The sequence below is a fragment of the Biomphalaria glabrata genome, chromosome 11, assembly GCF_947242115.1.
Source record: "Biomphalaria glabrata chromosome 11, xgBioGlab47.1, whole genome shotgun sequence".
In the NCBI taxonomy this organism is placed as follows: domain Eukaryota; kingdom Metazoa; phylum Mollusca; class Gastropoda; family Planorbidae; genus Biomphalaria; species Biomphalaria glabrata.
The window spans coordinates 19,789,682-19,809,029 of NC_074721.1; the positions used below are offsets into that span (position 1 = coordinate 19,789,682).

A 19,348-nucleotide genomic window follows, 5' to 3' on the forward strand; every position below is an offset into this window, starting at 1 on the left:
TAAATTGTTCTGGCTTAAAATTCAGTGTTGTATTTTGGTCACTTTACCCGTCTGGTATGTGTGTCAGATCTGGGATCTAGTGAAACATTTCATTTTTAAAGTTTGCTAAAAACAATCACTTTGCAATATTATATACAATCCATGGAATATGTGTTTTGGTTTAAAGGACTGTTTTGATAATAATGAAGACAACAGGTTGCATACTTGAGAAAATTCTTGGATGTCAGAAAATTTCTTGTACAGGTATCAAGAATTTTAGGGGTATTTTTTTTTCTGCTTAATACCCCAGTGAATATATTTTCCATAACAGGCTGTGCTAGTTCATGGACTCATATAAATTAAAAGAATGACTTAGTACAGCAACACTGTGAAAGGTTTCTAAAAACATAATGAACAGTTTGACTCTCATCAGGTAAGAGTTGGGCAGTGACCATACAGTCATGAGACTGGCCCTCATCCACCCCTTCCCCATTGCACCAAATTCGTAGAAGTTCTTCATCCCTAATGCCATTAGAGCCATGAAATTGACTTAGCAGAGTTTTAAGTCCCTGACTAACATGCATGATACAGGTAGAACATAATTCTCTTCTCTTGTGTAATTTATAAGATAAGAAGACGACCAAACACAAAACTCAGAAATTGTCACGCAAACAACCCAAGTCATAGAATACATTGACAGTGAAGGAGCAGCTTATATTTACATAAAATATTTACATAGTAAAAACTAATCAAAGATGATTTGATCTATGTTACACAACTAAATATTGATAAACATTTGTTTTTATTTCTTAGTTGACAGAGTTTGTTTTCTTTTGACTACTTTCTTGGTTGTTTCTTTTGTCTTTGATGCTGAATTGTTTTCTTTTTTCTGAGGTGTTTTTGTTTTTGTCTGTGGTGTTTTACTTGGGCTCTCTCTGCTCTTTGGAACATCCTGCAACAGATCAAGAACATTAAATGCATGAGTTTAAAACTTCTAAGTTGAAACCAAAAAAAAAATGCAATTTTTAAAGTAAAAAGGCTATAATAGAGGGGGAGGGAGGGAGCCCAAAATTGAATGGGAGCAACATTGGACAAACTAAATTTAGTAACTAATTTTGAAAATATTATATTTTCCACAAAAATTTTAAAGAGAAAATGTCTTTAATACAAGGCAGTTTCACCAGTCCATTTCTAGACGAGAAATATCTTCCATCCATCCATCCTAGTGGCGCTAAAGCCCATGACGCATAGGATGTAATCATCTTCTTTTTTGAACTAACGTCTGTATTATATAAGATAAGAAGTCTTGTCAGTTTGTTAGGTATTCCAAAATCCTGTAGAGTTTCATAGACAGGATCTTATAAGTCACATTTAATAGTGAGATTCCTCTGTAATTACAGCACTTTAGCTTGGATCCTTTTTTTGTGTATTGGGGTTATAAGAGCTGTTTCCTATTCTGTTGATATTACTTCTTCTAATTATTTCTGATGTTTCAGTGAGTGTTGGTGGGCTCACTTACGGATCTGGTCCTCCCTGTGGCAGTTCATATTCTCCACTCTCTCAATGACCTTGCTGTTTTCTGTAACAAGCTGACCATCTTTGTTCTCAAACACGTGTGATCTAGCTTGAAATCAATTCTTTTCATCTTTAATTTTTTATATACATTCCTCTCATATCTCCCTCCTTTGCTAGTTCCTCAATCTTGCTTCATTGTATTGCTGTCTAGTGTTTCTGATTTCGCTCTGTAGCATTATCATTTGAGCATTGTTTTACTCTTCTATAATATAATAATTTGCAAATTTGTCATCAGATTGATTAAATTTCTATTTGCTAAAATATTTATACCATAAGATTATAAAGGACCTCTGACCGTATGCAGGTAGTTTTGTTAATATATATATATAAAAGAGAAAAACAACAGAAAGAAACAAAGTGGTACCACAAATTGTGACAAAATAGTTCTGTAGCAATAGTGTATTGTTGGCTGCTAATAACATTTTCTAAAACTTCTTGCTAAACCCAAATGCTATTAAATGCATACATAAAACTTAACTCAATATTCATAACACTAGAAAACATTGTTCTTAGCTTACCCCTAAAGCTCACTTCCAACAACCAAACTCACTGTGCAATAAACCTCACCTCCAAAAGGTTATATCTAAACCCATTGTTAAATCCCTAAGGCTTGAAAAAAAAAATAATTTTATTGCAAAGTTCATAATCTAAAAGTACAATTAAGACTTTGAGTTGAAAAATCTCCATTTCTCTAGATGTCTGATGGAGAAGTCACTAATTCCTAAAGTCATCCGCTTGGGCAACTTTGGACAGTCAAAAGAAAAAAAACTGTATTGCCAAAATGTTTAATCATGAAAGAATAAGCAATTATATTTTGTGTAATATATATTTCAGCATATAATTCAATTACAAATATATGAAATTTCATATTTATGACATCTATTGTGTATTACATGCTGCATAGTTAAGTGACAATTTGAAAAGCATGGTGAAACATGGACCACTGACAACAGTCTGAGCAACAGTAAATTGCATTGCAACTTTGTTGAAGAAGTTTGTGCAGTCAGTGCAAAGGTTGAGCTTGTTTCTGTTTCCCAGATCAGGAATTCTCAGGGCACGCAACAAATGTCATCTTCATCAAGTCTACTTATGTATTTAGACCAGCGGTTGCTAAACTTTTCTGACCCATGGACCCCTTTTATACTCGAAACTTGCCTATGGACATCCCAAGTGAAAAACTACATAAATGGTAAAAATAGTAAAAAAAAAAAGAAAAAAAAAAAAAAAAGATGTTAAATTGAAAAAGTAAAAAAAAACAGCTATATCTTATGAGTGTATTTATGTCCAGTTCAATGTTTGTCGGACACAAATCCCCATGAGCACCGATTTCTGTTGTTTTTTTCAATAGGTGCATAATGGCACTTAACCCTCATTCTACCAAATAGGGAAGATCCATAAATCAGGATTTGCTTTTTAGTAACCATCATTTTTCTTGTTTAAACATTGGTTTAAGTTTCTTATTTGTGAATATATTTTAATAAGATGCTACTGTACTGTATTAGTATGGATTCATCATTGCTTGGGTTCTGCGCAAAAGCAAGTAAGCAGGCAAATCTTAATCAGTATAATACTGGAAAAACAAATATTTTTTTTGTACAAATATACATTTATAAACAAAAACTAAAAAAGTTAGATGTTTTAACTATTCACGCTTCTGTGTACTGTATTATTACTCATGGAATTCTTTTCATGTGAGTTTGTGCAACACGGTGCATATAACTCACTTGCGGGTGCTTGAAAGGTTAAAAAGACTATTGGCCGATTGTGTACAAATGTATTGCTTTCCAGATTTTGCAATAAATTAATAAATGTTATAATAACCACCCTAACCCAGTGTCACAGATCACAATTTTATCCTTTTATATCCAACCTTGTGTGGACCTCCAGACTAGTCTTAATATTCCACAAACCATATGAATGATACTGCAGACCTAAATACTAAATAATACTGCTTAAATAGGTAAAAAACAGTTATGTCTGAAACAGGGAAAATGTGTAGTAAATAAATAAAATTATTACGATGAGATAGTGGAATTCAAAAATAGTGTTTTGGATTAGGTAAAAGTAAAACATCACATGGTCGGTAGGGAAAAGGTTGAAGTCTAGAAATGTGGTGAAGATGATTGAAATAGAGAGAAGGAAGGGAACAAAAAGAACAGTATGTACTCAATTAATTTTGTGGTGAGGTTTAAAACTATGCTGAGATATTGCTAAGAAACCCACAAGCATAGTAACATAACAAAAAAAAGAAAGCATTAACTTACCAAAATATCACTAAGTTTTATATCCAATCCTATTTCTTTCAGCTTCTTGAGTTTTCCTTCTTGTTTCTTTGTATATACTTTTAGAGAGGTTCTTAACTTTCCTTCTGACTTCCCATTGTTGTGCTGTCTTTTTCTTTTCAAATCTGGTTTCCATGGATAGGATACAAATGTCCTGGGATGAACTTCTTCAAGAGGGCGATACTGACCTAAAAGAAATAAGCAAGATTTCCACTTAATAAGGAAATAAGGCTGCAGTGCACGATGGTGTTCCAATCCTAAAAGCCCTTGTAACATTTTCTCTACAACATTGGCCGATTGAATCATGTAACCCACCAGATTTATCAAACTTTCAACTATTTATATATGACCTCCTTCAGCCGCGAAGAGACTTGGATCATAACATGGAAATGAGATGAATGTCTGGGCATCAGCTGTTGTCAGAACAATGTCAACCACACATCCTTTGAAGTCCCCCCCCCCACACACACACCATCTAAGTGCTGATACAGCTGGGGTCAGTGGCATCACTCTGCCAGGGTATAGCACTGTGTGAACTGCCTAAGGGTCACCAGCTCCTGATTTTTCCTCAGGGTCGACTCCCCATGATTGGGTATAGCTGCAAGACAGCAAAGGTTTTCTTCTCCTACAACTGGCAAATGAACAAGAACACAAGTTTACCCTGAATCGGACAACTTTATAAAGTTCTTGATACCAATTAAACAAAAAACAAATCTCACAAACTAGGCTTACACTGCCTACTTGAAACGATAACATTTTGTTATGTTACGTTTACATGTGATGCACTCTGAACAAAATATTCAAACAAGAGAATAGGGCTTACAGGAGATTCCTATAGTGAATAAACTTTATCCACACACATTCTGCTACCTTTACTGTTCATATGAGGATATAAATACATTTGAGAAAAATTGGATGTGGTTTATGTGGAACATTGTGACAGGATTTATCTTCAATAATCTGTGTCTATTACTTATCAACCCAAAAGGTATTAACTATTTCTCAGTTTATTAAGTAAAGTATGTAAACAACAAAATATTGTGAATCACACTCAAGAATGAATACAGAGCCTGGCATAAAATAAAAGCAATTTATGCTATTCAGAGTTTGCTCATGTATTCTCAATGATAGAAATGATTTCTCAGTAACAAAAAGTAATGGACTATATACTGCTTAAAAATTCCTAAATACATTCCTGTTTTGCTATTAAATTAAAACTATTAAGTATAAGCTAACTCTTTGGGCTTACATTTCAATAACTTGTTGAAGAATAAGTAGTTGTGGCATGTTTCTGCCACTGTTTTGGCCACTGCAGCATACTTGAACTTGACAAAAGCATAACCTTTGGCATGACCATTCTACGAGTGAAAAAGAAAAGTAAAGGTGAAAATATAAAAATGTAAAAAAAATTTTGTTAATTACATAGGTTACCTTTGAAAAAAAAAAATCTATTAAATTTAAAAAGCTATTAGAAAAAAAGTAAAATGATGTAAATAGATATAATGTATATACCTTATAGCTTATCAATATTCAAATATTGATTTCTAGCTAAAAATCATTAAAAAGATAAATAATTCACTGTTAGCATGTTATAAATAAACTAAACTTTAATGTCAGCATGTAACTAAAATTCAATGTCATCAAGACATAGGTCAAGGTTACCAAGTCACAGACTAGACTTCAATGTCGGCATGCAGTGATCAGCCTCAATATTTGAATGTATAATCAAACAAAAGTTTGAAACCAGCGTAACTAAAATGTCATCTTGTAGCTAATAAAAATAAAAGACCAACCCGTAGATTTCTCTAAACATCAAGTTAAAGTGTGTGAAAATTATCAGAAAGTTATAAGCAAGGTGACAACAGTGAATGAAAAAGCTCTTAGGCTTCATGAACGCATGCCCATCTAACCACAGCTTAGAAAAACAAGCGAATAGCGCAGAGACAGAAAGCACACACAGTTGCACAGAGTTTCATTATGCCAGCAGTTAAAAAATATGCAATTTGGACAGATCAGGCTGTGTGGGGGTCCACTAACATCACATGGCTTGTAAAGGTGTCCCTGAACTGAAAAAGTTTGAGAACCCCCTAGCTAAAGAATTGATGGAATATATTCAAAATAACAGAAAAGTGTTTGTTACTATTGTCCAGAAACAGATTTTTGTCTGCTTGGAGGAGACTCTTACCTTGGTAGACCTGGATACTTTAACATTCAAGACTTTACCAAATTGAGAGAAATATGCTCGAAGTTCTTTTTCACAAAAACCATGAGGCATATGGCCAATGTAAATAACACCTGGCTTTCTATCCTCTTCTGAGATATCCACCTAAAAACAAACAAATTTTTTTTTTTAAATATCAATAATCAAAATAAGAAATCAGTAACATACTTTAACTTAGCTAACAAAATATTATGGACTAGATGTATTAATATGTGTGTCATATTCATAGGATGTATTAATCAGCTCTACCCAAGTGTATATTAGGGACTAGAGCAGTGATTCCCAAAGTGGTCTATATAGACCCCCAGGGGTCTACGAGGACTTCCAAGGGGTCTACGGAAGTGAAAAAATAAATTGGGGGTCCATGACCTGTAAATGGGGGTCTACGAGAGTGGAAGTCATTTAAGCATATATCGAGACTTTATATTTCATTTCCCATTAATGATTTTACCTTACTTAATCCTTTCAATTGTAACACTGTCTAATGAATTTTTAAAAATTTTTAAAAAAATTTTGTCATCTTATTTTAAACATTGTAATTTTGTCTACACGAAAGTAACATTGTACATGGCCTAGTTAAAAAGAACTGTGGAAATGAAAGTGTTGGTTACTAGACATTTTGTCTGTATTCGTCCTTGTCGAACAAGCCATTTCATATGTGCTTTTTTTGTAACAAAGTTTTAAGCTAAGTTACAATGAAACTATCTAACCTGGAACACCATTTGAGACAATGACAACATGATAAAATAGATTGAGATTTGAAATACTTTCCAACACTTTTAGTTCAGAACAGTAGAACAAAATGTTTGATTAAACATCCTAAAAGAAAAGAGGTTTGTGAGTGTCTTACAATATTTTTTCTTAGGCCTATATCAAACTCCAGAAAACTGCACTATTAAAAGCCACACACATCTGATATCATAATAAAAACATTTCTCTAAACAACAATACAATTCAAAGGTGGAATGGTAAGAGGAGTTAAGAAACTGGAAGGTTCTTATGTAATTACTTTCCAAAGACATACTACTAAAAAAAAAAGCTGAACTAGTTAACCTTGCCTGATAATATAGTGTTATTATTATCATGCTTTCTTTTTGCTATGAATTAAGAAATCCATAAAGAACTGCTCATTGCCTGAAACTTTGATCAATTGATCCTTCACAATGAAGAATGATAGTTGTCGAAAGGCTTATGTTTGACAATATCTATTTCTGAGTTCTTGGGTGCTAAAAATCTTTACAGACTTATTTCATAAATTTAATGAGGGTAACTTACGCTATAAGGTGATTACCTAAATTTGATCAAAACGAAGGCATAATCTCAATGTTTCTTGTGAGGATTAGGTAATGAAGCATACAATAGATTGCATGAAATTTCCTAATTTTCAAATATAAAACCAATATCCTCTAATCGAGAAGTTATGACAGATTAAATCTAACTAAATTGAACCCTAATGTTGAAATGTTACAGAAACTTGCTATCCACTAGGCCAGTGTTTCCCATACTTTCAACATATACCAAATAGGCGTACCGCTTCAATAATTTTCGTAAATCTAAGTACCCCTTTCTCCCCACCCCCTTAAAAAATAGAATAATTGTTGAAAATAATAAACGAACTTTGGGAAATACTGCAATAGGCGTTTTTTTTTTTTTTTAGTCAATTCATATAATACCTACATCTATATCTATGCCTATGAAAAACTGCTATAGATATATATATTATTTAGCCATTATAGCTAGATTTCTAATTCTAGTTATTCTTGTATCAATGAATTCCTCATCTTTTTGTCTATAAAGTAGATATAGATCTAGATTTTTTTTTTCTAGATCCATTTATTTAGTCTACGCTTTATCGCTTGGTTGAAATTTTAAAAATGATGTAAAAGTTTTTGAAAGCTAATTTCCCCCTTATTAGATCTAGTATGCTTGATCAAACAGATGGAAGTATCAAGCAGATTAAAGAAAGTACTCCAGCGCAAGAACACCAGTGTCACCAGCCATTGTCACCTTTCTGACACTCCACAACTTCATTTCTTGTCTTGTGATGGATGTCACACCAAGGTCGTTAGACACAACTGTTTTACCTGTAGCTGGCTGCGCTAGAAATTAAATAAAATGCCTCTTGCGAGAATATTTTAGAAGGGAAGTGTGTGGAGGAGGAGTGATAGGTGTTCTCATACTCTTTCTCACTCAGAGCATCTCCACTCTTCTAATTATGTTCAGTGAACAATGGGGGGGGGGGGGGGGGGGGGGGGGGGTTTGGGGGGGGGTGTCACACCCTCTTCTGATCATAACATTCTTTGAGACAATACCCAGCACACGTCCACTCAAGCTTCTTACAAGCTCTGCAAGCATAACCAGCTTGACACCAGCTTCCATTTGGACACAGCAGTCTTTATTGTACCTGGTCGATCGATTATTTTATACTACACTATATACCCCCCCCTCCATTTGACAACAGACTTTAGCATACACCTTGTTTGTTTCAATAATTGTGCAACCAGTCAGCGAGTGAATGAATTATGATTGCATCATCGTGTTATATAATTTTTTACTTTATGAGGATTAAAAAAATTGTGTGCATAGCTTCCTTTCATTAGTTAGTTCTAATGTTTACTTGTTTATTGTCAAAAAGTAAATTAGAAATTAAAAACAATTTTGCTGGTACACACTTAATTTCAGGGTTTGTGCATTTTGGTTTCAGGGTTCATAAAAGTTGAGAAGTTGAGTATTAAGATTTACTGGGAAAAAAAAGTGGCACTGATGCAAGTGCTTGTGTCAAAATATGTTTTGCTTGGTTTTTACAAAGCTTATAATTATATGTCAACTCATTCTGTATGATAAAAGTTTGTCCACATTATTTCTCCCACATTCAATCTCGTATTAAGCTGAAATTTTGCACAATTATTTCTTTTTTACCTGATAACGCAAGAATCAATTGAAAAAAAAAATAACTAGTTAGTTAATTAACTATTGGTAATTAATTATTTTGTTTGGTGCAACTGGAAAATATCATACTTGACCGATATGGTGGTTTAAGTTGAATTAGTCCCCTTGAGGAATCATGTGCTCTAAGTGAACATAAAAATTATTATTTTTTTTTTTGTATTAACACAACACACTCTGTAGTGAACAGAGCACAGGACTATGAAATAGTGTCAGGTTGAAATATATGAAAACTTTTAATTAAATCAACAAAACATTATATCATAAATCTATTATATTTATTTTTATTAATAAACTTTTACAGTTATTAAAAGAAAAGATGAAATAATGTATATTTCTAATTCAAATACATTTCAATTAATTATTAACTAGCATCACAACATGACAGTAGTGAAATTGTACTAAAAAAAACAGGATTGAATTTAGTGAGTAAGAGAATGGATCCTTGTCTTTCTCTAGTCCAGTGGTTCCCAAACTTTTTTGTCTCGTAGACCCCTTGCCATGTATTCTGGTTTTCGGTAGACCCCCTGCTTAACTTGTATTTCATTTTTGCAGATTCATAAACTCATTTTTAAAACTAATTTCTAACTGTATTGAGTCAAAGAGTGAAAAAGTAATTTAAAGCTACATCAGAGGTTAGAGAGATCTATCTTTTTTTACTGATAAAATTTAAATTTAAACCAAATAAAATAAATATGTATTGCTGGAATCACCAAACACAGTAGAAATGTGTTTTTTTTGCATGTTCATCATTCGTTATTACGGATATTATGTTTCATATAGAACTTTATTGTTCTATGAAGTAGTCATTCAAACATTAAATATTAATTAATTAATCAATTTGCCTTAATATTATTTTAAAAGTTTTTGAAAAAGCAGTTTCTAGTGTATTTCTTGATCTTTCACGTCTGGCTCAAATATTGGGCCCACGGAGCTGTTTTCACTAACATGAGAAGGGTCAAAGACGAGTAACTGGCGCCTAAATCAGTAAGCTTTGGCAGGAGAGACTCATTAGCCTTGGCTTGCAGCCCACCAAGCCAAAGGAAAACAGAATTCAATCCTCTGCTGCTTTGCAGCTATATCCAAACATGGGTCAGCCCTGGGGATAAATATGGAGCCGAAGACCATTAGGCAGTTTGCAACTTTAATGCTCATCCCACCGATGTGGCCTTGAATTGTAGTGTTGCTTAAAGAAATTTGTTGCATAATATCAGATGAAGGTTTGTGTAAAACAGTTTTCAAAGGCTGGTAAAATCAATGTTTTATCTACAGTGTTTTCCATATTTGGGTATAGGTAAAGAGATCTTATAAAGACACTCACAAATCACCATCTTTTCTATATGATGTTGAAGAAAGAATATGTGGGTTTATTCTGAACTTTATTTTTGAGTTTTTGAAATTTTTTATCACCTTTATCTTTTTACGAGGATAGCATCGTCTCAAATAATCCTTCAGTGTAATTGGTTTCAAATGGTCATAAAAAGGCACTTAGACATCCGCTTATTTAACCAAGGAAATAAATAATCTATGATGTAAAATCTAGATTTCTTTTTGTTAAACATTAGTTACACGTAGACAAAAGTAAATATTTAGATAAGTATTGAAATTAAATGCAACAATTTTACATTTCAATAGCGGGATAAATATTTATAAATTAAGGTACAAATAATTACATTAACGGGGTGTGAAAAATAAAGTCATAACTTGCTTAAATGAAAGCCACAACCGTAGACCCCCATGGACATCTCATAGACCCCCAATTTACTTTTTCATTTTCGTAGACCCCCTGGAGGTCTTCGTAGACCCCTTGGGGTCTATATAGACCACTTTGGGAATCACTGCTTTACACAGTCACAACAACTGAACTAGAGTAAAGGATGGTTGACGGACACCCGGGTTTCGTCTCGCATATCGGACACCTCGATGTATTATTATTAAATTTTCTTTATTTGAATCTTTACTACCCAACTTCCGCATAAATATTGTGCATGGACTATTTCGTCACACTTCCGACACGTACAGCTCCCTTTTATATTGAGAGAAAGTAATTTTATCTGGGGTCAAAGTAGACTACTGTAAAACTTAGCTTTTTTTCTCCCAAGGGGAAGAACGAGATAGGGTCTGGAGCTAAGACGATTTTTAAGCCCCTAGATGCATTACCCAATTAAAACCCAGATATAATGCTTCTAAATAGGCACTAGAAACAGATAAATTGTACAACCCAGACTCTCCTTTCACACTTAACATGTAAATAGGGGGTGGCCAACAAGTTTTACCTTTCTGAATAAGAAAACATATAGTCATATGACGCTAGTCATCAAAGGGAAATAACTTGACACAGTACATTGGGGAAATAAACAAATTGTTAAATTGTTTTTTTTTTAAACATTTACAAGAATAATTTTGTTGTTTGTTAAAATAATATAGTACAAAATGTATATTTAAGTTATGTATGTGTTCTTGTGTGTGTTTGTTACATGTTTCACAAAAAAAAATTCGTAACATATTTATAAAAAAAAAAAGTTAATGTGGTGTATGCAAAACGTATATTAAACCAATTAATATGCAACAAATATGGACAAATGTTATAGCACTTAGGTGCACATATGTATACAATAATAAATTGGCATCAATGGGCAGCTGAAAAAAAAAAAAAGTCACAATAGCAATATCATTGTAGACCTCGAGCCTACAATTATTGATCGACCAGGTGCGCTAAATGGCCATTGTGTGAAACATCAACATTCTAAGAGATTGTCAAAATCAAAAGAGAGTATACTACATGAAGTCTCTCTCCCCCCCCCCCTTTTTCCAGGTCTCTTAAGCATACCATTACACGCTCTAAAAAAAAAAAAGCAGGTGAGAGAGAGAGAGCAGGAGACTAGCAATTATCTGACTGGTACCATAAAGGCTAAGGTGAGACAGGCACGCACTGCACTAGTGGAGCTGTGCTACGGGGAAAAAAAAGTGCCCCGTAGGTAGACTAGAGAGAATACTCCTCCTCTTCTCTCCCTCCCCCCCCCCAACAGAGGCGATTTTTTCCCCCAGCGCGACCAGCTAGGCTAGGCCCAAAGTAGTGGCCGTGGTGTGACGTCAGTTACAAGCCGAGAATGAAAGCGTGGAGCATGGGAAAAGTGATATATATATATAATATGGCTTGTGTCGTTGCGCTAATGTACAGAATAATAAAATTAAGGATGAAATGTCTTAATAATAACATGTTTAATATATAGAAGACATCTATTTCCTTTGAAGTGTCCGATAAATCTCCAAACCGGCCAACAACTTTTACAGAGACAAAAATCATGACGAAAACTTTTACGCATCAGAAAACCCAACCTACCCCTCTTCACATCAGATCTAATTTTAACTATGCGTAGTGATACATTACAAAATAGCTATTTTTATAGACAAAAGGATGACGAATTCATTGACACCATCAGTTTATTCATAGGTTAGACCATTACGGAGTTATGAATTTTGAAACTTAAAAATGGCCGGAGAATGGCTTAGCGTGTACGACAACCATCCTTTACTCTAGATTTCTAATCTTTTCTAAGACCACACATTATTATAAATGATTAGATCTAGAATCTATAACACAATCACAAGACTCTCAGTCAGAGTCTCACAAGTGACGACGAGTCCACTCCAAGCCAAGTACTGAAGTAGTCTAAATACTCTAAACTCTAAACGCTAAGCAGACTAAAAGTAAAAGACTAAAAGTAAAAGTTGTATAAATAAAGCGATTAGAATTCTCATCAATATCATCTAGATCTAGATCTATCCATAATCAAGATATAAATTTAGAAATAATAATAATGGATGATTTTATCTATGAGAGTACAAAATATAATAGATCTATTACCTTTTCCTTTTTAGCATATTTTCTAGCAGGCCTTTTTCGCGTGGTCGCTGCCATTTTGTTTACACTACGATCTGCTAGACCCAAAATAATGATGGTAAATTAAAAAGCTGGATTATGAAAGTTGCACTTGCCTATACTTGTGTCCAAAATGGGATCGGACTAATTGAGATAAATGGATCTCCCAGATCTTTTTTTTTTTTCAGCATTTAATTTTTTTTTTAAGCTAATAAATTATTATACTGGATAGCATTTAGATTTACAGTTAAAAGCTTTTTTCTTTGAACAAACACACGTATATGAAGATCAGCAGGGCCGCCGCTACCTATTTGTGTGCATTGCACGCAGGCGGCCGAATGTAGGAGTGGTCAAATCATTATTCCAAAGCTACCTTTATTTTATTTTTTTATTTTTAGTTTAGTAAACCTATAAATTTTATATACATTTTAATTATTCCATAACCCTTAAAAATTAAAATAAAAAAAAACGACATTCGTACATAAGAAATTCTTTTGGAAACTTTTGATAAGGCGGTGATACCAACGGGGTTTTTTCATAGGCGCCTAATCATTTCTGACCTTGAATCTTTAATGGTCGTCTGTAATATTTATTTCGAATGACGCTTACAGAAGCAGATAGGGAAAACTTTTTTTTTCGTATTATTATCTTGTCTACTTACTGCATATAGATATTTTTGTTTAGTAGAATACTGTAAATTGATCTAGTAATTAAAAACTCAATGTTAAAAAATATTTTCACTTTTCTGTTAAATGGCTGTTAGTTAAGCGTAGAATAATTTGGGGTCATTATCAATGTAGATCTACATTAAGTTGTAGGCTACTAGCTGTTTGGAGCAACAAGCCAACGACGGACCAACAACAAGGGGTGGGGGTGACAAAACTTAAATAAAATTTTCATTGTAGTTATCAATCCGTGTCTAAATATAACCAATGTCTACAAATTAAAATATATTAAGTAATCTTCTAATAATACATGATCAAATATATACCGTTTTCGCGAGAGGCGTATCCAACAATATGAATTGAAACTTTTTGGGAAAAAAAAACATTTCAAAACGACTCCGCTAGTGTGATTCTTCTGGATTCTCTTATCTGAGATTGGTCGAATTTCTTCCGACTATTGCACTTCATTAAAGTGACGATTTTTGTGTGAAAAAAATGTCCGCGACAGAGACGTCTTACTTAGCAGGAAGATCTTAAAAAAAGATCACACTCATTACAGAAGTCCGTGTGTTATACATACCTAGAATTAGAATGTCCCTCGAATAATACTATTGGCTAGGGCTGCCTTTTTATTATTAGACTTTTTTTTTACTAGGATGAATAGTGCATTTTAAAAGAAAACACTTTAATACTGGTCTTTTTATCAAAGAATTTCTGAAGCTGAAAACGCCAAAATACACTCAGCCCCAGGGTTGGGCCCTGAAATAAGACCCATTGCCTTGAGCGGAAACCCGCCGAATGCTCAATTCTATCTCTAGAAATACCTTTATACAAAGCTTCAAAATATGTAAGCAACACTATTTCAAAAAATCCATTGGACTCGTTCTAGTAAAATTAAATTATGTATATTGGGATTCTTAACATAGTGTTAAATTACTATGAATAAAAAAATACATAGTGTTAAATTACTATGAATAAAAAAAAAATTAAATATTGTGTTATAATTATGACTAAGTTACTTTTCTTTTTCATTACATTCTTAGAAAAACTCAAGGACCTCACTGTGGGAGCCTACATCGCTCCTCTAGGTCCCCAGTTTCTAATGGGAGCTCGAACGAAAATTTTGTCATTTAGGAGGTCTTCACCCAGAAATGTTTGAGAAACATTGCCTTAATGTGTTTTATTTCAAGTTATTAAGTGACTTGTACTTAGGATTATTTATTGTATTTCAATTCAAGAAAAAATACTCAGCGTTAAGTTGTTTCATTTTGTCTTAATGGTGTGTTGGATACATTTGTATTCACGTATGTTAGATGATTTTGGACAAAATGCACATCTCTCCAAAATACAATCCTGATAATCATTATCAAAGTTTACTAAACGTTGAAAAAGATTCACCGTCAATGTCTTTTGTATTTCGAGTCACTATATTTTGCATTTAGTGGTCCATGTTCGTTGTTTTAGGAATAAATAAATCAAGACGACATATTAATTTTGAAAAGACACGAATATAGTGAAGAAAGAAAATTAAAAAAAAAATTGTTCTTGAAAAGAAAACAATAGATACACCGCATTAAAGAATGCATAAATTTTTAAAAGCAGCCTTAGCACGAATTATTAGCGGCAATGTCTCGATTTCAAAGGATTCTCAAATAGTTTATTTGACATACACACAATCAATTAATACAGAGAATTTCAAAATTTGAGGGAAATAGAAAATAAAATCCTTGAAATTGTATAAGCACACAAATACTTTCACACAAAATTAGATTGTACACCAGATATGTCTCAAACTGAACAATGTATTGTTATTATTGCTTCTGTTTCTTATACACCCCATGTTGCAATACATGAACATTTTCTGGGGTTTCGTCTAATTACTGGTACAACTGGAGAAGCACTTTGTAACTTCGCAATAGAAAAAAAATGCAATATTAAAATTTGAAAATAAAACATCTAAGAGGGCACGAGGGATACGACAACGGTGCAAACATGAAAGGGGAAAAAAGGAAAGATCTACAAACATGGATTTAAATTAACGGGTGCTTTTGGTACATGATCCAGTTCAGTTGTAATACTTTTTTATTTAGAAAAAAGTAGGTGGGGTGGCATTTTTACATTTCGAACACAGGCGGCCCTGAAGATCAGAAAAAAAAACAACTGCAGATTGACTGTTGACGAGAAGTGTTATGGTATATCATATTTCACGAACAAGATCATTTTAATTGTTTTAAGTTTGTAGAAAGTATGAAAATTATGGTATTATTATTAATTAATTAGTAGTTTAAAAAGTGACGCTATCCATCACTGAGTACCGGGACCTTTTATCTTCTGTGTTCAAACCTCACATTGTAATTCAGTGGCAAGAAGCCTACCAAAGGCAAAAGTCTACTATTAGTCTAGATCAGCGGTTCTTAACCTTTTTAGCTTGGCAAGACCTTTTTACAATTCTGCACTATGCGACGACAGACATATAAATAATGTTCGTTCATAAGTCTAAGTAGGGCCTAACTGTGCTTTTGATAATGTTGTAAAATGGTAACCCTAATATAAATATCTGATATACATTGTCCATAGACATTAATAAATATAGACTGGCCGAAGGAAGTAACTTCATGTAACTTGAAAACATGTATATCTATTGTATTCGGATTTCCGAATTATGAAAAACTGCATGATCTTCATTCTTAGAGATTAAACAAAACTACACTGCCTCCTTATTTACAATATATATAGGCGTGTGACTGAAATAGATATGAATACTTAACTTTTATACTGCTCATAAATGCTGTATAATAAAGTGCACAAAATTGCAAGTCACAGATTTTCGTTTCATAAAACTCTTTAATCGGCCAGTCTATATTTATTTATGTCTATGACATTGTCACATTATTACGTTTAAAGAAACAATATGTCATTTAATTCTTGAAATAAATATTTATCATTATTATTAAATTATAAATAAATAAAACTTTATCTTTGTTACGTGCATCTATGTACTATTTTATTTCTTATTCACCACAGTTATTTTGCATACTTAGCTGACTATTTAAAAACCACCGGGTGACACCATTTTGTGAGTGGCTTTTAAGTTGGAAAAATTATATCTTGGCAGAAGCAGACACATTGGAAAATATAATAATAATAAAATCTCTAGATATATGCCCAAACATGCCTAGACACATCTAGATGGTAGTTCAAATGTAAATGACACAGCACAACGTTATACCATTTCTGTCTCAAAGTAGGCCTATATTAAAGGAAACCTGTTCAAGTGATGTTAAGTCTTTTTCTAATTTTAATTAAATTTCATCGTAAAATTTGCAATAACAATGGGATTTTATAATAGAATTGACAATCATTTTACATTTGAGTAAAAATCAATAAAAGTAGGTAATCAGCTCACTGTATTGGTTCAACATAAAGAACTAACTAACAGTAGTGTTTATTGGAACATATTTTTAAAAAGTTGATGGGGAAGGGGTTTCCATGCTGTTCTTAGGTGATCAGTTAACGCTACTCTACTTTTTCCAGACGAGTTAGAAGAGTCTTATCAAATACGACGTATTGTCCTGTTTGCTTTTATGTAGAAAAATAACGCGAAATAATCTTTAAAATTGTATTACTTTATACGATCAAAACAAGTTTCCTGGTCCATTGGTGTTGTTACATCATGGAACTATACTAATGGAACACCAGCTTCGAGTTTTTTACAAAGCCAAAGAGAGTCGAAGTGCCGTCGCGCATCATTTTCGCGCATGGTGCAATGTGGAGAAATCCATGATGATACCAAAGAAGAGATTTACTCAGTCAGTCCCTTGCAATGGGTGTAAAACTTTCGTACGCTCTATTTGATTAGATGTGTAAAAACTTCATCCATTTTCTGACTATCTGATATAATAGATAAAATTTTCCCGAATAAGAGATCGTCACAAAAGTTTTTTTTTTTTCGACCACCCTATAAAATGCCACATTTTTTCAAAAAAATAGAATCTAAATTCCGAAAATACAATCTTTCAGTGTTTCTGTGTTTGGTTTATTTACACTAAATCTGTATGAAGACCTGTCTACCGTTCCGCTAAATGCGTATTGGTTACGATATACTAAATTGCACGAAATAAAAATAAAAATAGGAGGCCTAATACAGTTTTGACACTCCAAGCTACGCATTTCTAATCGTTTTTTTTTTTATTATTATTATCGAAAGGACTAGGCTATAGGCATACACGTCTCGTGGGAAACAAAGAAAAAGTTCATCTCGGTAATATTGTAGCCTAAATAAAATGACCAAAAAAAAAACTATAGCCTAATCTAAAATGAAATAGATCTAGAGCTAGATTTTCTTGGACGAATGATACAACAAAATAAGTATAAATAATAAGTCATAGTCATATGAATCTGATAGATCTAAAACAAATACTGATAGTCATTCATTAATTAATTATTAGAATTATTTGACTACCAACTGGGTATTTTTATTGCCAAAATACAATGTATTTTATGTGCATTTATTAAAAACAACAACCAAAAATTAAGCGTTCGACGCAACTAGATCTAATATTAGTAATATAGATTCTAGTTCTAGATCCAGAAAGCTACTTCTCTAATTCAGTTTTCTAGTTTAATTCTTGTTAGATCTAGATGTCTAGACCAGTAGATCTAAATCTAGCCAGGGTTTTTGTCATGGAATAGATCTATAAACCTGCAGCCGCCTACTGATCACGATATGACAGATACTATTGATGAGATACTCTCTCTACTATCTATATAATAATATATAGATCTACATCTAATAATCTAGTAGATCACAGTAAAACTCAATGTGTACTTCCGACTTTAGCTCAACAAGTCTACTCCAAAGTATACTAGTAAAGTCACAAAGTGTAAAGGATCATTATATATTCAAATAAAATTTATAATTTATAGGCCTAAATGAATCGAATAATCAGTCACTAATTTGACTAATCTAAATTGTTATTTTTTAATTGGCACGTGTTATTGATGACTTCTGACTTGTACAGGAGTTGCAGAGATTCTAGCTTTTATTTTGATGACATGTTACGATATATCAATGATATTTAGATAAACGCAAGTACCTAGAGGAACAGTAGAGAGAAGGACCATTTAATATAAGGCAAAGAAGTAAGATGTTTATAATCCATCAAACTCACAGAGGACTTGTGTCATTTGTGACGGCATTTCATGCATTTACAGAAGCTACAAAAATGATAGGCTTGTCTTTGATTCCTAAGACTTATGAGGAATGCTGTTTCCAGAGGCTACTCAGCCCCAGCTGTGACCTACATATTATGCCACACTGAGCACAGGCATAACCATTGTCCACCTGTGGTAGAATCAGTTTTTTTTTTTTTTGCCGTCTACCCTCGGCAATTAATTTTCATTGGTGTATACCACACCTTTGTAAGTGACCTCCAGCTGTCTTGTTCTGAAGCTGTATGCAACCAGGTGCTCTCTTATTCTATGTCAGTTAAAGTAAGTTGGCGACTAAGCTTGTCTTTAAAGCATTTCTGTGGTACCTCTTTACGTGCATATGACATGTTAGGCAAATGGTTTAGCCTATCGGAATGCCATTTCGGAGAGTATAGGTGCTTAAAATGAAACTCCAAATATCTGGACTTCCAGTTACCAAGAAAATAAGCTTAGGTTTCAAAGAGACGACACTGGCATTTCAGCTAAGACGATCAGTAAAATTAATAGCAACTTTAATTGCAGTCCACCAAACAAGATAAAAAAAAAAACAAGTGTGGCTTCAATAGCATTGATGATATTTAGTTTA

At 33.1% G+C, this 19,348-nt stretch overlaps 1 protein-coding gene across 1 annotated transcript; it reads right to left on the reverse strand.

Annotated features, from left to right (window-relative positions):
- Positions 1–762: 762 nt before the first annotated feature.
- LOC106070529 (MKI67 FHA domain-interacting nucleolar phosphoprotein-like) lies at positions 763–13,002 on the reverse strand. Its single transcript, XM_056004730.1, has 5 exons — positions 12,872–13,002; positions 6,022–6,162; positions 5,086–5,194; positions 3,819–4,024; positions 763–931 (listed from the first exon to the last, which is right to left on the reverse strand). The coding sequence occupies exons 1-5, from the start codon at positions 12,923–12,925 to the stop codon at positions 782–784; spliced, it is 660 nt and encodes a 219-aa protein (XP_055860705.1). The 5' UTR covers positions 12,926–13,002; the 3' UTR covers positions 763–781.
- Positions 13,003–19,348: the final 6,346 nt, after the last annotated feature.